Consider the following 27,694-nt stretch of genomic DNA (forward strand, 5'->3'; position numbering starts at 1 on the left):
ACTTTGAGGCATTTTACAGATCAACTTATTATTTGTATTATTTAATAAATTATCAGCAGGTGAATTGAAAATCAAAACAAACCTGTTTCCTCTGATGAACAATGTGTGTGCACTGTGATTGAACAGGAAGCGAGTACCTTGGATGAGTAAAGTGGTACACCTGTCGTGGTCGGTGTGTTAGTGCGAACCCTCACCTGTGATTCGTCCGTTAGCCTCCATCGGCGGCTGCCAGCTGATTAAAATGGCGCGGGGTCGTCCCTCGCGACTGATCACTGTCAAATCTTTGGGGGCGGAGCTAGGAGCTGTCAATACGGATGGACAGGAAAAAGGGGACAAGTAAGTTTCGGCAGATAAATATACCTATATAGCAATGTATGCTTGTGGGATATGACTTTAGCAATTATAGACCTTTTTCACGGCAGACATGTTGACATGTCATAGGAGGAAAAGCACAGGTGTATTCAAAACCATTACTGATGGCTGCATTCCACTTAGGAGAGGTCCTGGTATTAAACCATTACTGATGGCTGCATTCCACTTAGGAGAGACCCTGGTATTAAACCATTACTGATGGCTGCATTCCACTTAGGAGAGACCCTGGTATTAAACCATTAATGATGGCTGCATATGATGGCTGCATTCCACTTAGGAGAGGTCCTGGTATTAAACCACTACTGATGGCTGCATTCCACTTAGGAGAGACCCTGGTATTAAACCATTAATGATGGCTGCATATGATGGCTGCATTCCACTTAGGAGAGGTCCTGGTATTAAACCATTACTGATGGCTGCATTCCACTTAGGAGAGGCCCTTGTATTAAACCATTACTGATGGCTGCATTCCACTTAGGAGAGGTCCTGGTATTGGGTATGCTGACTCACTGAAATATCTTACTGGGACACTTGCTGGAATTGAGACATCGTTAAGGTTATCAAGTTCAGCTGTGCTTTTCCTACTATGACAAGTCAACATGTCTGCTGTGAAAAAGGTCCATTGAAAAAAATGCCGTGGTAAAACTTGTAAATCATCATAGTTTGTTGGGGATCTGTTGTACAAGAATATTGTGGAGTTTGCTGATAACTATTTGATTATTTTGATTAAAATTAAATAAAAAAAATTTGTATCTGGCTATGTAGAAAAAAAAATAGGATATTGATATGATTTTAGCATATAATCATTACAAAAGCTGTATTGAAAGACCAAGAAAGTAATGACAGATGTATGTGTTTAAACAAAGGAAAAACAAAAGTTGAAACTTTTCAGTTTTAAACAACCTTCGTAGACATTCGAGTAGATTTCAGAGTTTACGAGGTAAACCTGAATGCACCATGAAGTCCACGTTGGCTCGATGGTGTGACCCCAGTTTTAAACGGTGGAAAGAAATACAATTCGCCTATGCCAAAACAAAGTAACTAGACATGGAAACATGGCACCCATCAAAACCCGCTCATTCGTTTTTTTTCCGGCTGCTGCTTGTTAATGTTAAGTACAAGCACAGCACGGCAAATACAGTAAACACAAACGTACGCGCTCTCTTCATCTGGTAAAATAGTGTTACACCAAACAACGAACACATCATTCTGCTGATTGCAGTTAGTGGTCTGTCCACAGTTTAGCAGAACTGAATATAACATGAATCATAAATGCATTTTTTCCTAGCAGCACAACTGTGTCATTAGCTGGCAGCTAACCGCTTCTTACTGTAACAGGCCACACCCCCCTAATTTGATCTGAAGTGGGCCAGACCAGTAAACCACTCTAGGAAGATCAGACACTTTATCTGCCACAGAGTTTTGTTGTCAGCTTGATGTTGGAAGTCACGACAGCGATGTAATATTCAGAGAAAAAGCTCTTAAAGTCGTAAATTTACGGAAAAAGAACTCAATATTCTCTGAGATTAAAGTGGTAAATCTTTTGCAAAGTCATCCAGGGGACCTGATCCTGATCCTGACCCTTTGGCAGGCCGGTTCTGGCTGACGAGCCAAATATATGACATCCCTGCAGAGATGTTCACAAGTCATTTTTTGGAAGTCCAAGTCGAGTCTCAAGTCTTTGAGGGGCAAATTCAAGTCAAGTCTCAAGTCTCTGGCCATGTGATCTGGCCACACTGTATTGTTAAATCTTATGAATTCAAAGCATGTCCTGTAGCTACCATCCATACAGTACAGTATCAAAATCAGTTGTAGGATAACTTTACGGGGCCTACTGCAATACAATCTGAAGAAACACAAATTAAGAACTGTGTTTAAATTTCATAACTGTATTTTTCAACATTTTGGTATCTGCACCATAGAATACATGTTTGTCTATGTTACTAACTGGCTGGAAAGCCCAACCTCATCATGCATTACATTTTTCAGCGTTCAAAGTTTGAGGGAAACATCTGTATTGAAACTAGCCCTCGGACCTAGTGAAATATTAACTTAAGTCTGTCACATCATATGGATACAACTATAAAGATACAATGTGCCTGCTCCCAGCATTAGCACAACACTTTGCGATTACCTATGACAATATATGCTAAATGTAACGTCTCTTTCACATTAGCATTGAACAACCACCGATAAAGGCTTTTAAACCAAAAACTAAACAACCGGACATGTTCCAGCAGAAATGTGATCCGAAATTAGGGAGAAATTAACATTTCTTCAACCGAGATGACAGGTTTCCCTGATGTTTGCATGTAGCTACAGTACATCTAGCAGTGTATGTAATGTACACACTGCAGTAATATGCCTGGAGCTGATGGCGAAGAAAGGGTCAAGAGTAGAAAAAACTGTTCTGAAATCTGAGGTTTTGCTTTTACATACATTTACCTCATTATTTGAAGCTTTGACCACGTTTAATATGAACCTCTGACACTGTAACATTATATCTAAGGAAAAGCATAATAGGTCTCCTTTAAGGTTCCCACCAGGACAGGCTTCAAAGCTCACATCCCAGTGTTGGCTAATGAAACAGCTTGTTAAATCTGGCTTGACGTGTTGGAGGAAATCACAAGCTCCATCTGAACCTGTTAGTGGCGGCGACATCCTGTCCTTCTCATTTATACAGACATACAATACACGTGTGCATACCGGTTGGGAAAAGTAGTGGTTCCCGCATTCTTTGGTTTCTAATCCTACTGATTGGTTGAATACTCAGCTTGATCTGCATCACCAAAATCATGTTTTTAACAGACAACACAGCTGGGATTCAAATGAGACATCAACCAATTTCAAAACATCTCACAGAATTACTGTTCGCACCAATTAAAGGCCCTGAACACCCACACGGCCTATTCTGAGTGATCTGACAGGTCGGAGCTACAGTAATTACACTCTTTAAAAGAAGAGCCATTGGTTACAGTGAAGCAGCCATCAAATGGATTCAATGTTATGCCACAGGTATATTTTAAAAGGTGGATGTTAAAGGAATACTTTCCAGTTACAAAAATTTTAAATTAAGCAGAACTACACCTGTCCACTGTCATCACCATCAGGACTACATTTTCACCTATTGTACAGTTCGAAATATGGACACATAATGGACACCATCCTTCCCAAACCCTCATACGCCTGATATAGGCGAAGGTTGGAGAAGGATGGTGTCTAGGTTTCAGCCTCTGGGAGGCATGGAAACTGCATGACAATCTGCACATTATACTGTATTTTCATAATTCTAACTGAACAATAAGTGAACATGTTGTCCTGATGGTGGTGCTAGAGGACAAAATCATTAGGATTCATCCTCTGGGGAGCGGGAAAATCCACAGCAAATGTAATGTCTGAGAGATTTGAAGTGTTTAATGGACGAATATCAGCATTTTTCAAGATTATGTAGGTAAAAATCAATATATGAAATAACGTCCCTCAGCTGGTGTCTTTTGGACTCTGTGGGTGATTATTAAAACAGTAAGGCAGAGGTCATCTGAGCTGCAGTGCAGCTTTATCTGTTTTCCTGTGAAAATGTGGTCAGTGTTTGGGAGTCCAGAGCTGGTGGATCACTGCAGGGACTGAGTGGGCTCAGTCCGTCTGCTCACTCTGAATGTCAATGTATTCCAGCAGGCCCCGGGGAACCGGCGGGGGTAATGCCGTTCACGCTTAATTGGGTGACAAATCCAACCAACATGATTGTAAACATCCTGAAAGGGATACCTTGACATTTGGATTTCAGTGTGCGGGAGGGTTTTCATTGTTGCACACAGTTGTCACCTTGTGGGGGAGAGTGGAATTTCTGCATCACACCTCACTGAACCTAAACAGGATTTCTTTGCATTGTTATTAAAGTAATCGCTGTTTGGGGAGGATAACAAGATAAAAAAAGTTCCACCCCCATTTTGTTTTGGTGAACCCATGTTTCCTGAACCTGCCCTTATCCAGTGTATCCCTGTTTTTCCCTGAATGACTTTTAACAAATCCTCAAAAAACAAACAAATCAAGTCTTGTTCAGCTGAGTGAGCAGGTACAGTAGTGAGTTATCGTCTGTGGAAAAAGATGGATAAAGCAAAAAAGCTGTCGGTGGCTAAAAATAGAAAAAGAAAGAGGGAAAAGGAGATAGCATGTCAACGGATGCAACAGCAGTTAAATAAGTGGATGGTGAAAGGCAACAGGTAGGATTTATAGTGTGACGTCTGTGTTTGGAGGCTTGCAAATATTCATGTTAACAGACTAGCTAGCATTTGCTAACACTGGGAATGCAGCAGCCAAATGGGGGTTTACGGCTAGCTTAGAATATGCAAAACCCAGGTTGCTGAGCTGAAAACTGGAAAATATAACGTAGCATGTACAATAAATGACAAGAATCTGGAAAACATAACTAATGCAATAACTCTGGTTTATCATGGAATCATTCATAGATTTTGTGTTACCATTAGCTGTCAGACATACAGGCCAAGCCTATAGTTACATCTGTTGGGTGACATGGAAGCTGTAATTACAGGATCAAATCTCTCTCTCTCTCTCTCTCTCTCTCTCTCTCTCTCTCTCTCTCTCTCTCTCTCTCTCTCTCTCTCTTTAAAGGTCTCTGTGCTAAGTGGCTCTCCATATTTGTACTTTTTAAAATCCAAAAAAACAGCAGCACAAACCTTACTCCAAAATATTTGTCTTATCTGATGCCATCACTAGGCTGATTTAAGAGGCTGCTATATTTAACAGTGAGTTCATTTCATTCAGGTGTGAGGATGGTGGATCAGGAAAGACAGGGGAAGGCAACAGGTAGGTCTAACATTAGGTGGAAGTGTAGGGGGAGCCACTTGATACCAACAGATTCATTTCTTAATATTATGGAAAAACTAATATGGAAAATCTATTACATAATGTTTGTTTGACAATATGTCTTAGTGGAGAAGAACACAGGCAAGGAGTGAATGAGACAGACATGAGGTTGACGATGGCATCATATAGAGATGAGACCAGTGATGACATCACGTACAGATGAGACCAGTGATGACATCACGTAGAGATGAGACCAGTGATGACATCAGGTAGAGATGTCCGTGCGTTCATGGACATCGGAAAAACGTTTTTCCGAGTGAAAACGTCACCATTCACGTAACTTCCTGTGGGAATCAGAGGTGGGAAACTCGGGCTGGATTTTGCTGAGTGGGCGGTGCCTGTTATTCCGAGGTGGCATGAACGCAGCATGAGACCAGTGATGACATCAGGTAGGAGTTCTATTAGATCACACAAAACTAAATGTCCAGTATGGTTTGAAGTTCTGTTGACTAACCTATTCACTGCCAAAATTGTTGCTGCATACCCCTCTGACACTGGGTAGTTGCGCCCCTGAGCATCTTCATTCTTGATTCACCATCAGTGGCTCATTCAGCAAGGCTACGTTCCGCCCCGACAAAACGTAGCAACAAGTTTTTTAAACTTAAAAGGGGGGTGCGTTGAACACCCTGTTGTGGGCTAGAGTGCCTTTTCCCAAAAAAAAGAAAAAACGCCAAAAAAAAAGAGCGTTTGCGGGGAGAAAGGGGGAGGTGGCCATTTTGAGTGTTTAGCGATGAACAAAGAAGTTGTTGTAACTTGAGTGTACGTTGTCGTATCTGCCCGAAATTTGATTGATTGACAAGGGTCCAGGCCTGAGGACACCTACAGGCCAAAACTGAATTTTGGTGATAGCGCAAACAAGGAACAGGAAATGCGCCTTATATGACAAACATCATCCGATTTACATGAAACTTATAATGTGTGGTGATACTGAGCCGCCCCCTATAATTTAACCACGCCCACTTACTCAGGCCACACCCCCCTTTGATAACATTTGAACCGTTTAAGGTAGAGTCTTGTGTGAGGTATCATTGAACTCAGCAGAGAGTTCTTTCTTCCTTGGTGATGGTTTGACCCTGCCCCCTATGCTTTAGTCACACCCCCTTTTATAACTAATGACCCGTTTGATGTAGACCCTTGTGTGAGGTATCATTGAACTCAGCAGAGACTTCCTTCTTCATTGGTTATGGTTTGGCCCACCCCCTGTGTTTAAGCCACGCCTCCTTTGATAACATTTGAACCGTTTAAGGTAGAGTCTTGTGTGAGGTGTCATTGAACTCAGCTAAGAGTTCCTTTGTAATTGGTGATGGTTTGACCCGCCCCCTATGTTTAAGCCACGCCCCCTTTCATGAATGATGACCCATCTAAGGTAGAGTCTTGTGTGAGGTATCAGTGAACTCAGCAGAGACTTCCTTATTCATTGGTCATGGTTTGGCCCGCCCCCTATGTTTAAGCCATGCCCCCTTTCATAAAAAGGTATTCTTATGTGAGGTATCAATGAACTCAGCAGAGACTTCCAGTTTTATTCGTAAAGGTTTAGCCCGCCCCCTATACTTTGGCCATGCCCCCTTTCACAGCTAATGAACTGGGTTATGACGTAGAGTCTTGTGTAAGGTATCGTTGAACTCAACGGCGAGTTCCCTTTTCATTGGTGACAATTTGCGGCATCTGAGTGCCACGCAAATGCACGGTCGCAAGGAGCTGCGTCCGCCAGTAACCCTGACGCGCGCAGAGGCGCAAGGGCCCGTCCATCGCTGCTTGCAGCTTTAATTGTATTTTAATTTTACTTTAGAAGTTATCTGTTGTAGTAACGGCTGATGCTGGGGCAGGTCCCTCACAGAAAAGAAGGAAATAAAACAAAGGACAACTAAAAGGTAAAGACAGACGATGGGCCAAAGCCGAGTCACACTCGGTCAGGCTTTCAACAGTTGGAGACAATTAAGGGATTGTAAATTATTCAAAAACGTCCCCAAATGGGCTCTCAGGTATGTAATTGTCTATTTCATTCATTAAATAACTGTAGTCTGCACCGACGGGTTTGGTCGGGTGCCGGTTCTGGCAAAGATCTTCAGCTCTAGTCTGCGCGTTGTGGTTGTACGTCAGTAGCCAAGATTAAATACGCCCCCCTTCCATTTAGCGTGGACGTTTTATTCCTTTTAGTCCATGTTTGTGTTGGCCTACTATTTTTTTTTCCTTGTCCCCCTGTCCTTGGGTCTCATGAAATGCGCAATATGAATCAAAGTTATTATTACGTTGGTTGCTACAACAAACTCTTGCTTGGCTCGTGACACAGTATTTCTCTCTGAAATGTAGCGGAGTAGAAGTAGAAAGTGGCAGGAAAAGAAAAGACTCAAGTAAAGTATAAATACCTCAAATTTGTACTTAAGTACAGTACTTAAGTTAATGTACTTCATACATCCCACCACTGTTTAAAACTATCTCTGATTCTATACCATTATACAGTATGTTAGCGGGGATTCTATAACTATCTCTGATTCTGTGCCATTATAGAGTATGTTAGTGGGGATTTTATAACTATCTCTGATTCTGTACCATTATACAGTATGTTAGTGGGGATTCTATAACTATCTCTGCAGTTTGTTAGCGGGGATTCTATCTACAGCAGAACTCTTGATGTTGTTCACATTCTTAAAAACTTAATCAAAGAGCAGGACCTTCAACTCCAAATATAACTGTATATCCAGTTGCTATAAATGGTCATTTCTCTGATGTTTCTCTGATTGAACTATCTTTGTCTAGACTTTTGAAATGCATTTTACAGTCTTCCTCAGCATATGGAGTTTGCTGAGTTGTCATGGACATTGCTCAGTTGTTTAAATTAACGGAAATCATCAGAAGAATCTCAGTGGTACTCAGGACCTACCAAAAACCAGTTCACATCTTAAGATCTCTCCTGGTACACCCTAAAAACAGGACCCCCCCTTTACATACAAAAAATCCATCATCAACCCTTAGACAGATCAAAGGTAAACAGCGTTCTAGTGCATGGTTTGACGAAGTTATAAATTATGCTATTAAAGGAACACGCTGACTTACTGGGAATTTAGCTTATTCACAATAACCCCCAGAGTAAGACAAGTCGATACATACCCTTCTCATCTCCGTGCGTGCTGTAAAGCTGTCTGACGTCTCCAGCGGCATCAGGCCATCACAGAACAGGCAGGTGAATGGTTCCAGTAATCCTACTGCTCGATAATAAGTAAGAAAAAACACCATCATGTTCCTTTTTTACATGTTGGATTTGGAAAGTCAGGCGTGTACAATAAAATATCAATATGAGACACAGCCATCTTCTAACCGTAAACAAACCGGGAACTATATTTGTAGGCGAAGAATATAGTACTTGGGGCGGAGTGATATGCCTCGCAGCAAGCCTGTCTGAGAATATAGTTCCCGGTTTGTTTACGGTTAGAAGATGGCTGTGTCTCATGTTACGTTGGTTTTTGTACACGCTGTGACTCTTAAAACGCCAACATGTAAATAGGAACATGTTGGCGTTATTTTGTCACTTTTGTCATAATTCGGAGCAATAGGCTAGTTGGAACCAGTTACCTGCAGGATCTGTGGTGGGCTAAGCTAATGCTGGAGCCGTCAGACAGAGTTACAGCACGCACGGAGATGAGAAGGGCATATATCGACTTGTCTTACTCTGGGGGTTAAGGGATAAGCTAAATTCCCAATAAGTCGGCGTGTTCCTTTAAAACCAGGGAAAAAGCACTTAAAACTTTTCATAGAACTAAAAATCATGATGAATTTATTTTAAATAAACAAGCAAGAAATAAAACTCAGGAACTTATTAGAGACGCAAAATCAACCCACTATAAGAATGATATATCAAATAATAAAGTCAAATCGTCAACCATACCTCTGGGTTATTTAAAATCGATAGGGTGAAATCATTCTATAATAAACTTGGAGCACTGGCCAAATCATTTTCCTTACGGAAGGTTGAGGTAGGGGAGATGGAAAAAAAGCTCTTACAGCTAGACTGCTCTAAGGGCCCTGGGTTAGATGAGTTATCGCCTCGGTTTTTACGAGATGTCGCTGCCCAAATAGCCCCTTACATTTCCCATATTTTTAACCTGTCTGTTGAATCTGGTGTTTTCCTCAATGACCTCAAGAGGGCCAAGGTAAACAGGTAAAAAGGGAAACAGCCACGATCCTGGTAACTACAGACTCTATTTTTTGTGTCTCAAAAACAATTTGAAAAGTTGGTCAACGAGCAATTTAATGAATACATGAATAAAAACAACTTCATGTTTAAATTCCAATCGGGATTCAGGAAGTCACACTCTACCGAATCATGCCTACTCTATTTATCCAACACAGGGAAATAGATAATGGAAATCTCTGTGGAATGGTGTTATTAGATCTTGAAAAGGCATCTGATACGGTGAATCATGACTGCCATGACATTGCCAAACTTGAGGCCCTGGGGGCAGACAGCTCCACCTGTATGTGGTTTAGGTCTTACCTATCAGGGAAGGAACAATTGGTGATCTTAGGGGGAGTGCTGTCTGACCCTAGTGTAGTTGAATGTGGCGTTCCGCAAGGAAGAATTCTCGGACCGTCCTTATTTTTGAAATACATATATAATATAGCAGACTCCTGTTCATGTAAACTATTTCTGTACGCTGATGACTCTGCACTTGTAATGTCTCATAAACACCAATCCACTCTAGAGAGTACCCTGAGCTCTGAGCTATCTTCTGTAAACAACTGGCTGATTGACAATATGCTGTCCCTACAGACCCTGTCCCTAAGACAGAGGCCATCTTTTTGGCTCAAAATACAGATTGAATAGATGCTTGGAATTTAGAGTCATTTTGAATAATGTTGTGGTCGGTGCAAAAGCGTCAGTAAAATACCTGGGTTGCATCTTAGAAAACAACTTGGATGGCAGGAATATGGCCAACAAGATTCTGAGTAAAGTCCCCGGGCTCCCAAAGTTATCAGCCAGAAACTCTCAATTTTTAGATAGGTCAACAAGGATCATTTTAGCTAACGCCTTCATTTTAAATCATTTTTAATTTGAATGTACTTGCAGGCCTAACAAACCGACTTAAAGGGAGGCTGCAAACAGCAAAGAATAAAATTAATAAGAGTCATTATGAACTTGGGCCATAGGTCTCATATAGGTAGGGCACAATCTGTTGAGCTCAACTGGCTCCCTGTTGAGTCTTGTGTTATTATGTCAAGGCTGACCATGATCCATTTTGTTGTATCTTATTACTAAGGTAAAGGACACACAATATTTACACTCATGGCAGCATATCAGAACTGTGTCCTTAAAATAAAAATTTAAAATGTCTTAAATTTAAGACAGTGTTGGGGAAAGGAACCTTTGCCTATATAGGGGCAGTTCAGTGGGTGAGTTAGACCGGCAAATTAAAGTCATTTCCAGCATGAACTCTTTCAAAAAGAGAATCAAGGCCTGGTTACTAGAGGAGGTAGCTGAATAGAGCAGGGGGCCAGTTACCCTTTTTATTTTTATTTATTTAAGAAAAATTTTTGTAATATAAGATAATCAGTCACTGATTATCACACACTGTAAGTGTCTTGTCTTGTCCTGATGTTATGTGTTTTATCCTCGATTGTATTTATTGTCTTTTCATGTGTAAGGCATTCTTGATACAATTAAATAAATCAAATAAAATCAAACTAGAAACAAAAACAATCAACAAGCCTTTGAGGTTTTCTTTAAAGTGGCCCTGGTATGTGTAATGCCAATGGAGTCCTCACAAGGTCCGAAAACTAGAAACATGAGTGTGTGTGTGTGTGTGTGTGTGTGTGTGTGTGTGTGTGTGTGTGTGTGTGTGTGTGTGTGTGTGTGTGTGTGTGTGTGTGTGTGTGTGTGTGTGTGTGTGAGACCTACCTGCTTCATACGTTGTGGCGTGTGCTGTCATACTCCAGGTGCTGGACTTGCGACCCTTGGTTACCATGACAGCAAACTCGTACATGGCGTTTGGTTTGAGGCCGGTGACAGTGTGGCTGAGCGCCGTGGTGTCTGCAGACTGGACACACAATAAAGTTGTGAATTTGAACGGTTTCAGAATAAAACTGAAGATGAATATGACAATATTTATGAAGTCAAAAGACTGAAGCTGCTGTTAAAATTATATACATCTATATAAAGTATATATATATATATATATATATATATATATACACACACACATATGACTATAGCATACAATATAGATATGTTTACCTTTGAAGAAGACAAATTTGAGACATAATAAAATAAATAATGTCAGAGACTCATAAAACTTGTGTCTGTTATGCAAGCATCTTTTTTCCTGTCTGTTGTTGAGATCTTGCGTCCTCAGGTTTGCACTTTAAAGATTATTTTTTATCTAAGACTTCAACATCACTGAATATTAGCAGAATATACAGCTGCATAACTCGGGATAATGTTTTCACTTTAAGAGCAGACTTCTGTTCGTCCTTGTGGCACCAAGGAAAGTGTTCTTTTCAGAATAAGAAGGAAAGGCTTCTCTCTCTGTCTGCCCACAGCTGCAGTTCAATAAGGTGAGCAGGCTGCCTGCCCTTGTATAGATTTCCAGCGTGTTTAAAGCAGAATTCAGATTATTGTTCAAGTTTTTCTGAAGTCCATTAAGAAAGAAGTCTCACCAGAACATAGCAAGACCAGTAACACATTTTGTTTTGTTTTCAATACAATCAAAATGATTCCAGGTTACGTTTTAATCTCAGCTCTTTCTGTCAGCTGATAACAGAAGTCTTAATCAATAAATGCTTCTGAAAAAGACAAAAACACAATAGACATGTATGCAACAACTTGTGCATTTCATTGTGGACAAAATATTAAATTATAATTTCAACTTTTGACAGCTTGCAAATGTTGAGCTTGAGGTGGGACAAAGTCATCGTTTTGCAAGTCTCACATACTGTATTTTGAAGTCCAAAATGAAGTCCCAAGTCAAGTTCAAGTCTTAAACGCTTCAAAGTCCTTCACCAGTCATAATGACTGCTGACAGGTTACTTTTAAGTGCCAAGTCAAGACAGTCAAGCCCCAAGTCATAACACATAAGTTTGTCAAGTCAAGTCTAAAGTCATTAGATACGCGACTCAAGTCTTACAGCAAAAACACACTGCACGCTGAAGCGCCGCGAAGCATTGTTTTGTGCCTGATCGCACGCCTGGCCATTCATACCGGACACACATTTCTCCGCGTCTCTCTCTCTCTCTCTCTCTCCGTGTGTGTGTGTCACTCTGTCTGTCCGTTAGTCGGTCTCTCTCTCCGTGTGCCTGATCGCGTGTCTCGCTGTAGACACAGCTGAGAAGTCAAGACAGTCAAAATCACCAGAAACCTATTATTTTAAAATAGGCTACACTATGTTTTATTTTTGGAAAGTATCCAGCTGCACTGTGGCCTTCCTGTATATGATTACCTGCCTGGCTTGACACATTCGTCGCGGACGAAATAGAGGTGATTCTGAAAGAATTGCTGCAGTGCGCGGCTTCGATCCTGCGCGGAGCGGCCCGGCCGGATGGAAGCCGGTATGAACAGACAGATGGGATAACGTGGGCGGCAAAATTAAAATAGCTCCGCTTTGTGGCTATTCGCGGCGCTTCCGTGCCAGGTGAGTTTTGGCTGTTACTCATGTCCGGGTCATGTCCACACCTCTGGCAGAGATAACACTAAACTGTGAGCGATGTAGAACAGCTATAACGTCCGTGTTTTTACCTTGTACTTTCCACTGGTGGAGTAGCTGGTCTTCCACTTGACGGAGTAGTACCGGACTTCAGACGCCTTCTGGTTCTTGGTCATGGAGTTGTCGGCCCAGGAGACGCGCACCGAGTCCGAGGACAGAGCCACGGCTTGAACCCCCACCGGGGGGATCATGGGAGTGCTGGTGTCTGGCATGGGAGTGGGGTATTTATCAAAGAGGTGGAAGAGGTCATCCTCAGATGGGTCTATGGGGTCTGGGGGGGGGGGGGTGTTAACGGCAACCAGGGTGTTTGGGGATAATTAATGAAATCATCCAGCGTAATGATGTGTGATAATGAAGATTTATATATGCAGATGAGAGTGACACAAGCATATATTCCGAATAATTTAGGTGGGTTACGTGTCCGTATACACACAGGTGTACAAAATCAAAAACACATAATAAATACATAAGATGACATGCAGGTTTGGAAGTGAGATGCAGCAGGCGGCCATGTTTTGTTCAAGACGAGGGAAGAAGGAAAGGAGGAGTGGATGGATGAGGAAGTGAAAAACAGGAGAGAGAAGAGAAAAAGACAAAGAGGAAGAAGACAGTGGGAGATTAAAGGGCGTTACTTCAAACAGGAAGTGGAGCATCAGATCCACAGAGGAGCAAATGACGAAACACGGCGGTACGAGCTGAAACACAACACCTGCAAGTCTCAGAAACCTGGAAAGTTTTAGAGTAATGGAAGTCATTTCAAATATATATCATGTGCCATCAGTTGTACAGTTGTAAACTTAGCAACACTGTTTTCAGGTTCACTGCTAAGTCACTGTCGGAACTTTTAACGGATTAATTCTTTTTTAGATGAATGCATTCAATAGGTAACAACGCCTGCAGGGCAGCTGGAGAGGATGATTTTGAATGCAGGAATATCTCTATGAGGTCTGTTCCTGATTGTTGTACTGTTCGTCCCAAAAATACTAAAACTTACTGAGACTGCATGAAGGTGAAAAAAATGAACAAGAAATAAGAGACTGCAACTGAATAAAAATGAAATAAATAAAACAATAGAATCACAGCTTCAAACTAACAATAGAATGTATAAATATGAAATATAAATTATACTAAAACTGTTGCTCCAGTTTGTGTCAGATCAATGAGACGAGAGGAAGCCGATCTCTGTGGGTCCCTTTGCAACACACACACACACACACACACACACACACACACACACACACACACACACACACACACACACACACACACACACACACAGACAGACACACACACACACAATGGAGAGTACAAAAACACTAGTTCTAATTGGTGTACAGCTAGACTGTAGTTTGAAACGTTAGCTGAAAAGCTGTAACAATTCAAAATGTTGCTGTACAATTAATTGTCTTAATTAATTAACTTATTAATTGTGGTTATATTACTCTTATGTGACCCAGATAACGTAATAACACAAGAACATGGCCTATGAAGTAAACCACGCCTCTTTATTCTCATAAAGCATGACAATTACCATCAACAGTTTAATTATTTATGCGGTCAAACAAAGAAACGTCGATTATGTCAAAAGATTTGATTGGACTAAAGCTGCAACAATTCTAAAAGTTACTGTACAATTTATTGTCTCAGAAATAATTGCAATTAACAATATAATTGTGTCTTTCTGTCAAGTTTAAAAAATATTCATTTATTTATTACTTTTTCAATCAAATTTAAAGTTTAAAATGAATTACAGGATACATCCATTGTTATATATCACTGTCATGTGACCCAGATGATGTAATGACACAAATACCCAGCCTATAAAGTAAGCCATGCCTCTCTATTATCATTAAAACAAATTCTAACTGTATCCCCCTTGTTTCTATGAACGTGTATAGGGTCAAGTGCCAATAACTAACAATTGAAATAATAATAAAAAAAATCAAGACACTACCGTAAACAATCATACCCCTTGGTATGACTTTAGCTAATGTTGGCAATTAATTGTGGTTAAACAAAGACACCGCGCTTATAGTAATTGACAATTAGATAATTATGTGATAATGGTTACAGGCCTAGATTAGACAATTATGTAATTATGTAATACAATTATGTCACACACACACACACACACACAAGCACACACACACAATCTGCACAATCTGGACTGTTGTCAGGCCAAAGTGGTCTACAGGTACAAATGGGCTTTCTGTTACCATGTGGGTCAAAACCACTTAACTGAGCGACTTCTTTTTGATGATGTCACATTGCTCCAAAAATCCCAAATCCTGTTTAGGGGAGTACAATGTACTGAGTACTAGGGCTGTGACGATAACCGCATCACCGCAATACCGGCGGTGACGTGCCACTACCGCGGTCATGACGTCATCACCGCCATCACCGCATATTTTTTTTTTTTTTACCTTTTAGCTCGCGTAACTTACAGGAGAACAGATATTGTGTGATATGACATATAATGAAAGCAATAATCATTGTGTAGTTACCCTCATCGACTGTCTTCTATCCTACATTCAAGAGTTTATGGAGAGAAAAAAAAACGCAAGTTGCCCGTCACTTCAGCTTTGCACATGAGGATGGACAGTCCATTGAGCCGAGGTGGACGTGGAACGCTGCAGTGTTTACCATTGCACATTAGCCTAGCAGCTAACGGAGTTTCCTTCTGCTTATAGCTTAATCCTGACCAAACCGAACGGTTGAATCTCAGCCTGCATGCACGTTTTGTAGCCTAAACAGAGCAGCTTATATTGGTTATCTTAGACAGAGCACTCTGTCTGCTCAGCTGCTAAGACCGCTGTGCTGCAAAGAGTCTTTCCTTGGCATTGTCGGCAAACCTTTTTTTTTCTTTTTACTTTATTGACAATAGAGCTTTCTGAACTGTCTGTGGAATAGATCAACGGAGATGAGAGAAAGCAGAGTGGCCATAAATGACAGCAAAACACAGTAAAGACTCTCACATTGAGCTGAAATGGAAACACTACGCTACGCACGGAGGGCCCGGTGGGCTGGTGGATGTCCTGCATAGGACAGATCAGCCTTCGCAGCGAAAGGTTTATTCCCCCCTCAAAATAGGTAATTGAGCACTGTAGTGGTTATGACCATATCAGTGACTATGTAACTACATGGAAACGGGATAAACGATGTCTGTGGCTTGCACAGTAATAGCGTTACTGAAGCTTAGCTGTTGCATCGTCTCCTGGGAATTCAGTTGTAGCAGAAAAAGGTAAACAGTAGTGTGCAGATTGGAGCGTAGTGTGTGAAGAGTGAAGAGCGGAGTTGTTTATAAGGGAAGAAGCTTGGAGTATGAAGAATATAGCAGATATACAACACACGGAAGAGCCTTTTGAGTTTGATGGTCGTCCTTATTTATTCGAACCCGAGTATACAGACGAAGAACTAGCCTCACAAGAGTTGGAAAGAACGAGACAGACAGAGGGGAAACAGGCAGATGAACTTGCTGCTCCAAGCACAAGCTAAAGCTAGCCTTCAGTAACTGGGAGACATAGCCACACCACCGGGCGCTCCGTGGATTTTTATTGGGATGATTATCACAGAAGCCTGTCTGAATACACTCACCGGACGGCAGCTAGCAGCTAACGGCTATCAGCTAGCAGGGCAAGCTAGCTACCGGCAGGATCGAGACAGGGACCAGGGTAGGTGAATTTAAACAATGTCTGAGTTGAAAACGCATCTTGTTGACACGTAAGGGCCCTGTTCATGTGGCACAGACATATTAATTGCATTTTGTGTCTGTTAAGAGGCACAGAGGCACTCTAAAACTTGCCCCGAGCACTGCCATTTTAGCTCAGGGGACGCTTCTAGTACGTAGCTGCAGCTTCTCCGTGTTACCTGCACTGATTCGGGTCGGGGGTTTTTCTATCGAAAGTACTCGCGTAGCTATAGCGATCAAGATTAACGTAAAAATTGGCCGGAATTCTCCTTTAAGCCGATGTTTATCGAGGGGTAACGGCCATTCACTTTACCAGCGGTATTGACGACAGATAAAGCCACTGTGTCTTGAGAAGCTCAAGCTTGTTGTTTTATTGTTTACTTTACATCATCTTTGCTATCTCTTTTTTTTCCTCCCGCACCACTCAGCGCCTCATCGCTGCTCTCCGTTACCTCTTGTTCTCCACACGGGCACTGACGTCAATCACTTAAGGCCCCCTGCCATTCTCACTCTAATTTACGCTACTCTTGTAAAGGGGTTGCGGTTAACCGCCATACCGCGGTGATATGTTGCTTCGTCACCGCGATAAGAAAAATACTATACCGTCACAGCCCTACTGAGTATTGAAGGAAACGATGGAGAAAGCTATTAAAGTAAGACCCAAATCCACAAGGAAAATGTGCTGTTGGAAAATGTTCCTTTCACTCTGTTTCCATGATTCCATAATTTAAACAAGAGAGAGACAAAGACAGAGACAGAGACAGAGAGAGAGAGAGAGAGAGAGAGAGAGAGAGAGAGAGCGAGAGAACCAAATATTTCCAAAAATTTGAAAAACTCATAGCTGGCTTCACTGCCTACACTGAGGACAAAAAAAGATTCCTTTTTTATTAGGGGAAGAAGATAAAAGTACGGCACGGCTAGCAGCTAAATATGTCTTCTCCTGCCACGGCATAAGGCAAAATAAGTAGAGAATTTTGTGGGTTTTTTTTTATATTATTACTGTTTTTAACATACCTTTTGAATGACATGCACATCATTTCTTTATTATCTGAAATTATATCATAATTATCCTGTTTGCTTGTATTATTATATCTGATGTATTTACTCGTTGTTGTGTGTATGTTTGCTCCTACGCTTTGGCAACACAGGTGTATTGATTTTGTTATGCCAATAAAGCTAATTGAAATTGAGAGAGAGAGAGAGAGAGAGAGAGAGAGAGAGAGTTAGAGAAAGAGAGAGAGAAAAAGAGAGGGAGTGAAAGCGATGAAAGAGGTGTTTGGAGCTGCGGGCTGAGCTGCAGCAGGCGGTGTCGTGGGTGAACTGGTCGTCCAGCATCCCAATAACGCTCCGGCCAGGACAGAATACTGATGAGGACGGAGGACACGCCTCCTCCTGCGCCTCCCTCCGTCCCTTCCACCCTTACTATCCACATCACTCCGTCTGCTCCTTTTTCTGCACTCCCCTTTTTCCTGATTCTCGCAGCCGTCCTGCATATCTCCCTCTTTTCCTCCTTCATTTCTTACTCCTCCCACTGAACTCTAACCTTCCTCTTTCCTTCCTTCCTTCCTTTCCATTACTTTTCCACCCATTGCTTATCCCCCACACTTCCTCTCTGCCTCGCTTCCTTTCTACTTCCTCCCTCCGTCCTTTCATATTGCTCTTACCCCCCCCTCCCTCCTCTCCTTCTCTCTCTCTCTCTCTCTCTCTGCAGTCCTCCAGTCCTTGATTAAATGGGAGCGTGGCGGTGGGTTGAGGATCAGTTCAGTCTCTGCAGTGTGTGGGTGGTGAGGCGAGGACGAGGCAGTATATTAACAAGGATCCCGCCGTTAACGAGACGTTTTTTAAAGCTCTCGTTAAAAAAAAGTAAAAGCGACGGAGAGTTCAGCTTGTCCTGGCATGACGAGCCAGAAAGTGTGTGTGTGTGTGTGTGTGTGTGTGTGTGTGTGTGTGTGTGTGTGTGTGTGTGTGTGTGTGTGTGTGTGTGTGTGTGTAAATGTCTATCTATGTGTGTGTCACTGTTGATGACCTTGTCAGAACAGTAATGGGTTTAGTTTCTGTCTCAGCCCTCAGGGTCTCAGCTTATCAACTCCTGACTGTCACACCACAACTCCATGTGAGACTGGGTGTCTCTGTCCAACTCCATATGAACTCCCGATGTCTTTTTAAACCTAAAGAAAATATCCAGATATGTCTATGAATCTTTAAAGAACTCCAGATGTCTCTGTGTTTGTCAAGAGAATTCCAAGTGTGGTTACGTATTTCTACAGAACTCCAGATGTGTCTATGAAGCTTCCACGTGTCTGTGTGTGTCTTAACAATTCCAGATGTGTTAACATAATTCTACAGAACTCCTCATGTGTCTACATAGCTCTAAAGAATTCCAGATGTGTCTCAGTATATTTATAGAATTCCAGATGTTACGTTTTTCTAAATGACTCCAGATGTGTATACGCATCGCTCAAGAATTCCAGATGTGTGTTTGTTCCTCTATAGATCTCCAGAGGTGTACTTGTGTTTCTAAAGAACTCCAGACGTTTTTACATATGTCTATAGAACTCCAGATGTGTTAACATATGTCTATAGAACTCCAGATGTGTTAAAATATGTCTATAGAACTCCAGCTGTGTTAACATATTTCTCAAGAACCCCAGACGTGTTAACATATGTCTAGAGAACTCCAGATGTGTTAACATATGTCTAGAGAACTCCAGATGTGTTAACATATGTCTAGAGAACTCCAGATGTGTTAACCTGTTTGTAAAGAGCTCCAGATGAGTTTACATATGTCTATAGATCTCCAGATGTGTTAATACTGTTTGTAAAAAACTCCAGATGTGTTTACATATGTCTATAGATCTTCAGATGTGTTAAGATATTTCTATAGATTGCCACATGTGTTTACATATTTCTAAAGAACTCCATAACTCTAGTGATTCTTCATGACCGGGCTCTGACCCGGGACCAGTCCTTTAAAGATCCAATCAGCCATCACCCCCCAGGACAGATGTATCGCCTATAGAACACTGAGCTAACCAGGAAATCAGCGTACTTCATTTTTGAAGTAGAATTAAGTGAATTAACTTATTCTAAATTGCTTTATCAAAAAAGGGGGATCAAGGTACCCAGGAAACCCATATAGGACAGAATTATTATTCAAAGCAGATTCTTTTTCTATATATCTCTGAACGTGTCTGGAGGGAGTCTCTGAAAGTCCACTCAGTCTGGGCAGCAGCAGCGGAGTCTGATCCCTATGCTGTGCAGTGGTAAAGATGTATTGTCATACCACGCTGTTCCAGCAAATGTCCAAAGCGTTTTCTTGATAAATCTCAACATGTGTGGTGTATAAACATCTCCTAAATCTTGATTTTGTTCTGTGTGCCTATAGACGCCTGTGTCCCAATGTATTATCCTTTCTTTCTTCATCCCACAGCTCTCTAATGTCAAGCCCTCTTTCTCTCCTTGTCCATCACTTTTCTCTCCCTGCCATGTCTCTTTCTCTGCTTCCCTCCTCTTTTCATGAGCAATAATTAACATCAATCAAATCTCTCTCTCTCTCTCTCTCTCTCTCTCTCTCTCTCTCTCTCTCTCTCTCTCTCTCTCTCTCTCTCTCTCTGATCCATATCACACCTTTATCTCCCCACTCATGCTCTCCTTTTTTATTGCTCATCCCTTTTTATATTCAAGAAAATTTAATCAAAGACAATGATCATGAGTAAAACACATATCTTTTTTTTTTTTTTAAGTTCACTATAAAAACATCCCATAATGAAGGTTAATAAACTGTGGTATGTGGACTGGTCTCTGAGCTAGTTTTTCCTGGGACTTTCATCGCGTCACAAGGGGTCAAAAAACCTCCGAAATGTGGCAGTTTTATGAGAGTAATAAAGGATTTATGTCAGCTGCAGGGCCGGCTGTTTAATTCATAAGACGAGACTTGGAGGAGAGCTGGATGTGTTTCATTTATCTCACTTCACCAGCCCATAGTCTGCAGGAAGAGCTAATGAGTCTCGCACTCACACACAGTCAGTAATGCAATGGGAGTGAGCCATTACACACACCATATATGAATAGATACGCACACATTGTTACAGTTCATAAGTCTTACACACACACACACACACAGATAGTTGTGACTGATGTGTGTAACACTTTCCTAAGGATGAATATTTCAGGACTTTGTTGGATTCAGATTGAGGCCTGAATGTCAAACTGTCAGTTCAAAATCTTTCCTCCTGAATCAGAGTCCTCCTACATATCAATTCAAACACAGCTGATAGAGATCGTGTCCCCAAAACCAAGACACATTTAGGAAACCAGCTACTTCTACGGCTACCTTGGTTAATACTGCTGTGAGCTGTTAGCTTACCTAATGCTGCTAAAGCCACCACTCAGGCGGCTAGTAGCCTACCGCAACTACAATTAGTTCACTGTCTGCTGCTATTACCACTGTTACTGCTGCTACTATCCCACAAATGCTACAGCTAGTGCAAAAGCTGTTGCTACAGTGTATGTGTTTGTGTGTGTGTGTGTGTGTGTGTGTGTGTGTGTGTGTGTGTGTGTGTGTGTGTGTGTGTGTGTGTGTGTGTGTGTGTTGCTAGTAGGGCTGCACGATACGGATAACGTTTGAACGTTGAATATCCAGAAAACAATATAACGCGCGATAAATAAACAGATATTAAAGTGTACTCAATTCTGCATTTCTGCTGCTTTCAGTATTCTTCTACAATGCAACTAATGAATGTATTTGAAACAAATTAAGAGGAAATTGTTTCCAACTTTCTTTTATTGAACAAATTGAACATTATATTAAACATAAAAGGCACCATTTCAACCACTTTCCTTTCAACTGACACAATATAAATGTTTTGTGTCTATCGTAATATGTCGCAGTTTATCGCAATGTGTATAATGTGCCAGTTGATATTGTGATGACGATAAAAAAAACAATATATTGTGCAGCCCTAGTTGCTAGTTGTTCTCTTTTTTTTTCACACAGTATGTGTTGTTGAAACTTTAATACAGCATAGACGCCTGAGCGGTCTCGACTGATCCACATTGCGGTCCTGTATCCTCTAGTAGAGCGGAGACGTGAACATTGTGTCAAGGAGCATTTTTTTTCTCATCTCCACCCCAAAGAGTGTTGATCGGAGCTTTTTAAATGTCTGGAGCTCAGCAGGGGCCCAGGGCTGCAATGTATTCACAATTCACTGCTCCAGCTTTTGATTCTGTATGTGTGTAGACCATTAGTGCTACAACTGCTACTAAATCCGCCGAAGCCAGATGTAATTCCAGGACTTTTTAAGTGGGGTGGCACAGTGCGGGCCCAAAATCAGTCGGGGGGGAGGGGGACATTTGATGAGAATACAGCATAGAAAATCTGCTTAAAAATATAGGAAATATTTGGATAGAATAGAACACCATAATGTCATTCTGCTAAATAAAACATCACATTCATTATTAGTTTGACTTGTTTTCATTTTAAACATATTGTATATCCAGATACAATACACATTTTTTATGAACTCAGGGGGGCCAATCATATTTCAGAGGGGGCAGGTGCCACCCCATGCCCCTCTTTTAACACCGCCCCTGGCTGAAGCTACAAAAACTGCTAAAGCTATTCCTTGTTATACTAATACTGCTAATGCTGCTGCTGTAACAGCCAATACTGCTACTACCGTTTACCTGACATAAATATGTTGAGTAGGGGAGAGTCGCCTTAAATTAAACACATGACTCATGACTCATCACGTTGGCATGTGGCCAGTAGGCCTAAACAGTACTAAACAGTTCTGAGAAATATCAACAGGATTTATCCACTCTGCAGGGATCCATTTTCCCCTGTGCTTGCTTTTCAACAGATAGGGAGAGGAAGAGAGGGCTGATTCCAAGTTTTAATTCTGTTTAATGTAATGACTGTTTAATGCTGACTGGAAGTTGGCGTTTTTATACCTCGGTCTTGTATGTCGGTTTTCTGTCAATACACCTTGGAATATAAACCAGATTAGGGTTGTTTAGTGTTTTTACAACTTCCATCAATCACACTAGATAACTATGTAGGGGTAATCAATGTACTTGCCAACATGACGGACACAAATTAGACAACTGGTACATCCAGTAAGTTTATATATATATATATATATATATATATATATATATATATATATATATATATATAAAATAATAATCATTATGTTTTATAGCTATTACCTGATCGCATCCTTGGTATGAAATCAATGTAATAAAGTTGCTTGACTAAAATATTGTTGATTTGCCGTGAAAACTATTTGTTTTTTTGCAGTTTTTTAGCTGTTTTACAACCGTAGCTCACGCTTTTACAACTGAGACTCACATTCACTTCAATTGTAGAATCAGTCATTGTCTACTTTCGGTTTTATTCCTCACAACTCTCTATCGAACAACTTTAACTGGCTTATGATAGCAGAGTGAAAAGAATGAAAAGTTAAAATTGTGGAGATTTTCCCCTGCAAATGCTATGTCTACTGCTAATGCCGCTACTGCTACTGCTGCTACCACTAAAATTAATAATGCTAGTACTAAGTCTAGTACTATTTCTACTACTGCTTTTCTAGTTCTTATACTGCTAATACTGGTACTGCTAATGTGATTAGTATCAGTATTGATAGTGCTATTGCTATTGCTGGTACTGATATGATGAAAGTACTATTAGCCACATCGCCAGCATATTCACAGCAGCCACACTGAAAGTTACACTCAGGTTTAATGACACCATTATAAGTTGTTTATGATAGCAGACACATGTAGGCCATTTTGTCATGCTTGAAAATATTACATATGTAGGTAAAACAGAGGAAAAGTTAAAACTGTGGCAATTCTCCCCTGCTACTGCTACGTTGACCGCTACTGCTAATGCAGATAGTGCTAATGCAGCTACTGCTAATGCTGCTACTGCTAATGTACTACTGCTGCTACTGCTAATGCTAGTACTGCTGCTACCACTACAATTATGTTTACACCAACCACTATGAAATTGTCCCGGTTGTCAGCGATTACATAGCCGACGTGGTCTTATTATAGCCCGATCATTAACTATGCATCTGTGCAGCCAGTGTTACAATGTATAATTGTAAACATTGTTGCAAAGGCAATGTCTCGTTTTTAAGCGCAGTGAAGTTGGCTGGACGTTTGATATTCACTTGATATTCGATTTTAACTTCCCCTTTGTTCAAGATCGACAACGCAATTCAGGTCAATGACGTGATCAGGGACAAAGAAAGTTGACAGTATCAAGAGAAAACACCTACAATTATTATCGCTAGAGATTTGTGTCCGACATAAAGCTTCATAGCACTTCATCATCTGTTCTGTCGCTAGGTTCTGTGTAAGGGGCCGTCGACAAATTACCATTTGGGTAGATCGGCAATGACAGTAGGGATGCAAAACATTGGCTATTTCTTGAAAAAATATTCACTAATAATTCGTTTTCATGATGATTGCATTACTTTCCAATACATAGTTATTATTTCTGGAAAATATGAAATAAAATTCTCATTCTCTACGCTACTTCCCAATCACTCACTGCTACTTACTACAGGTCACAGTTTCCTGAAATGACAATTTATATGGAAGCAGGACTCAATTGTCTTTGAAAAATATTCACCAAAATTCAATGAAATTAGTTTCTCTCATTCTGATTGCTGTAGTACTTCCCAATCACTCACTGCTACTTACTACAGGTCCCGGTTTCCTGAAAAGACAATTTATATGGAAGCAGGACTCTGAAAAATATGACCTGGGCTGGCACATGTTCATGTTAAAAAGCGTGCTGTCCATTAAAGGCGGAAAAGCCCCCCAAAAAAATCTGTACACCAAGCACTACGGTCATGCGCAAAGTGTCCCGGTTTTAGTTCCGGGAAATCTGGTCACCCTATGCTAGTACTAAGTATAGAACTATTTCTGCTACGGATTTTCTAGTTTTTCTTCTAATGTTAATACTGCTACTGCTATTGTGATTAGTATCATTATTGACAGTGCTATTGCTACTGCTGGTACTGATACACTGTGTTACACTACTGTCACTTTTAATGAAAGTACTATAGCCACATCGCCATCACACTCACAGCAGTCACACTTACAGTTACACTCAGGTTACTGACACTGACATACCCATCATGTACACTGAAATGCAACATGTTATTATATCTGCTACATATATATGTAGACATCACCAGTGTGCTGTGATTATTAGCTGTGTATTACCATTACAGTGATTATCAGTGTGTGTGTGATTATACCTGTCAGAGATCGAGTGACAGCGCTCTCATACAGCGGCACTCCCTCGCCGGCATTATTGAACGCCTTCAGGGAAATCACATAGTGCGAGCTCGGCTCTGAGAGAGAGACAGAGAGAGAGAGAGAGAGAGAGAGAGAGCGAGAGAGAGAGAAGAGAGAGACATAGAGAGCATTTAGTAAATACAACATAGTAATTAGGTGTTCTCAAACGTATTACTCAAAGATCTGCTGCTGATTTTTATTCAAGGTCAGAGGTCCCAAACAATTGGCAATAACAACATTAAATCAGTTCACTTAGAATTTTTAAAGCAACACACATTCATGTTGAGTACTCTGTTTTCCTGGTTAACTTTGAACCAATACTGCTATCTGAAATTTGGTACCGGTTCCCACAATATGCGGTACCTACTTTTGTTATTAAAATGTATACGGATGCGGACCTTGGTCCGGACATTGAGAAGCCCCGTAGTACATTATCATTTTAAGATGCAACTTTTGAAATAACTTGCTTTCTTATCATTTCATTTCTTATTCTTGGTGGCGACCTTTAGGTCACCCAGTAGAGTGCGGCCACACGTAGGCTGAGTCCTTTGCAGCTGCCCGGGTTTGAATCTGACCTGCTCATCCCGCTTTCCTGTCTATGCACTGTCACTATCACATAAAGGGAAAATCCCTCCCCTCCCCAAAAAAAAAAAAAAAGTATCATGTCTTGCACACCAGCGCAGAACAAAATCCTAGTAAATAACGGTGGTTGAGGTTTAAGAATTAATTTGGAAAACTTCCTCCGGGTTTAAAGGACGTGACTTTCGCTCAATGGTGTTTTAAGCCCCCAACGTCGACTTCAAGGCAGCGCTGCGACCGTCGACTTCAAGGCACCTAACCCTAACCATTGTCTAATCCTAGTGCCTTCCAGGCAGCGCTGCCTGGAAGACGACATTGGGGGCTTAAAACTCCAAAAACCGTGACTTTCTTGGCTCAGTTCTGACATTAGACAGTATATAAACTGGACGAACATATCCTGTTGCTCTGGACGGAGACCAGTGAAGGATATTAGAAGCACTTTTCCGGTGATGGCTCAGCCTCCAACTGAGCTCGAAGACTGTCTGAAAGTTGGAAGTCTTCTGGTAGCTGTGCCAAGAGAAATCTCAATCATTCCCAGTCTTGCAGAGACGGAGAGCGTAGGTATACAGTACAGGCCCAAAGTTTGGACACACCTTCTCATTCAATGCATTTCCTTTATTTTCATGACTATTTACATTGTAGATTCTCACTGAAGGCATCAAAACTATGAATGAACACATGTGGAATTATGTACTTAACAAAAAAGTGTGAAATAACTGAAATAATGTCTTATATTTTAGATTCCTCAAAGTAGCCACCCTTTGCTCTGATTACTGCTTTGCACACTCTTGGCATTCTCTTGATGAGCTTCAAGAGGTAGTCACCTGAAATGGTTTCCCAACAGTCTTGAAGGAGTTGACATGCTTAGCACTTGTTGGCCCTTTTGCCTTCACTCTGCGGTCCAGCTCACCCCAAACCGTCTTGATTGGGTTCAGGTCCGGTGACTGTGGAGGCCAGGTAATATGGCGCAGCACTCCATCACTCTCCTTCTTGGTCAAATAGCCCTTACACAGCCTGGAGGTGTGTTTGGGGTCATTGTCCTGTTGAAAAATAAAGGATGGTCCAACTAAACGCAAACCGGATGGGATGGCATGTCGCTGCAGGATGCTGTGGTAGCCATGCTGGTTCAGTATGCCTTCAATTTTGAATAAATCCCCAAAAGTGTCACCAGCAAAGCACCCCCACACCATCACACCTCCTCCTCCATGCTTCACGCTGGGAACCAGGCATGTAGAATCCATCCGTTCACCTTTTCTGCGTCGCACAAAGACACGGCAGTTGGAACCAAGGATCTCAAATTTGGACTCATCAGACCAAAGCACAGATTTCCACTAGTCTAATGTCCATTCCTTGTGTTTCTTGGCCCAAACAAATCTCTTCTGCTTGTTGCCTCTCCTTAGCAGTGGTTTCCTAGCAGCTATTTGACCATGAAGGCCTGATTCGTGCAGTCTCCTCTTAACAGTTGTTCTAGAGATGTGTGTTACGGCCTCCATTAAAAGGAACAAACAAAGGCTCAAAAGGGAATGGAGGATGCAACATATATAAAAAGAAGGATGCCAAACACCATGTTAACAATAATCCAACAAGCTTTATTAAATAATAAATACTCCCAAAAGTAACAAACCAAAAAGAAACAAAAGGGACTGGAGACCCCGGCCAAAAAGAACAAAATATGGGAAGACGCTGGACCAACCTCGCAGTGGGTCGTCGCTCCCCGCGTCTCCCCCTAAACTAACTAAAAAGTTTAAACTAATCCTAGAACAAACAAAAAGAACGAATAACTGAACTACCGGTAATCTCCAGCCCAAACTAAAACAATAAACTAAAACAACAAAACTCCAGCACCTAAATGTGCATGGAGGTTGGAAAAAGAACAGACCTGCTTGTGGAGAAAAAGGAAGATGAGGAAACAACTCCTCACTGGTGTGCTGCCAGCGTGCTCTGCCCCTGTGCTCTCCACTCTCTGCCTTCTTATCACCTCCTCCACTCTACCTGAGCACTGATTACTCTCAGGTGTGCAACTGGCAGAGGGAGGAGGGCAGAATGGGAAAGAGAGAGAGAAAGAAACAAGGCACAAGAGGCACATGTAACAATGTGTCTGCTGCTAGAACTCTGTGTGGCATTCATCTGGTCTCTAATCTGAGCTGCTGTTAAGGATACG

The 27,694-nt window shown here is 41.4% G+C and overlaps 1 protein-coding gene across 4 annotated transcripts in view; it reads right to left on the reverse strand.

The window, feature by feature from the left end:
• dcc (DCC netrin 1 receptor) overlaps positions 1-27,694 on the reverse strand; it is a 338,290-nt gene that overhangs the window by 91,140 nt on the left and 219,456 nt on the right. For 2 of the 4 annotated variants that reach the window (XM_039780568.1, XM_039780566.1), the window contains exons 16-19: positions 24,915-25,010; positions 12,983-13,155; positions 11,150-11,288; positions 195-302 (exon numbers count right to left, since the gene is read on the reverse strand). In XM_039780568.1, coding sequence (XP_039636502.1) covers positions 195-302; positions 11,150-11,288; positions 12,983-13,155; positions 24,915-25,010 — 516 coding nt within the window. Of the gene's footprint in view, positions 1-194; positions 303-11,149; positions 11,289-12,982; positions 13,222-24,914; positions 25,011-27,694 lie in introns of all 4 variants that reach the window. The other 2 variants (XM_039780567.1, XM_039780565.1) reach the window with 1 other exon arrangement.

The sequence above is a fragment of the Perca fluviatilis genome, chromosome 17 (assembly GCF_010015445.1).
Source record: "Perca fluviatilis chromosome 17, GENO_Pfluv_1.0, whole genome shotgun sequence".
NCBI classification, from domain to species: Eukaryota; Metazoa; Chordata; class Actinopteri; order Perciformes; family Percidae; genus Perca; species Perca fluviatilis.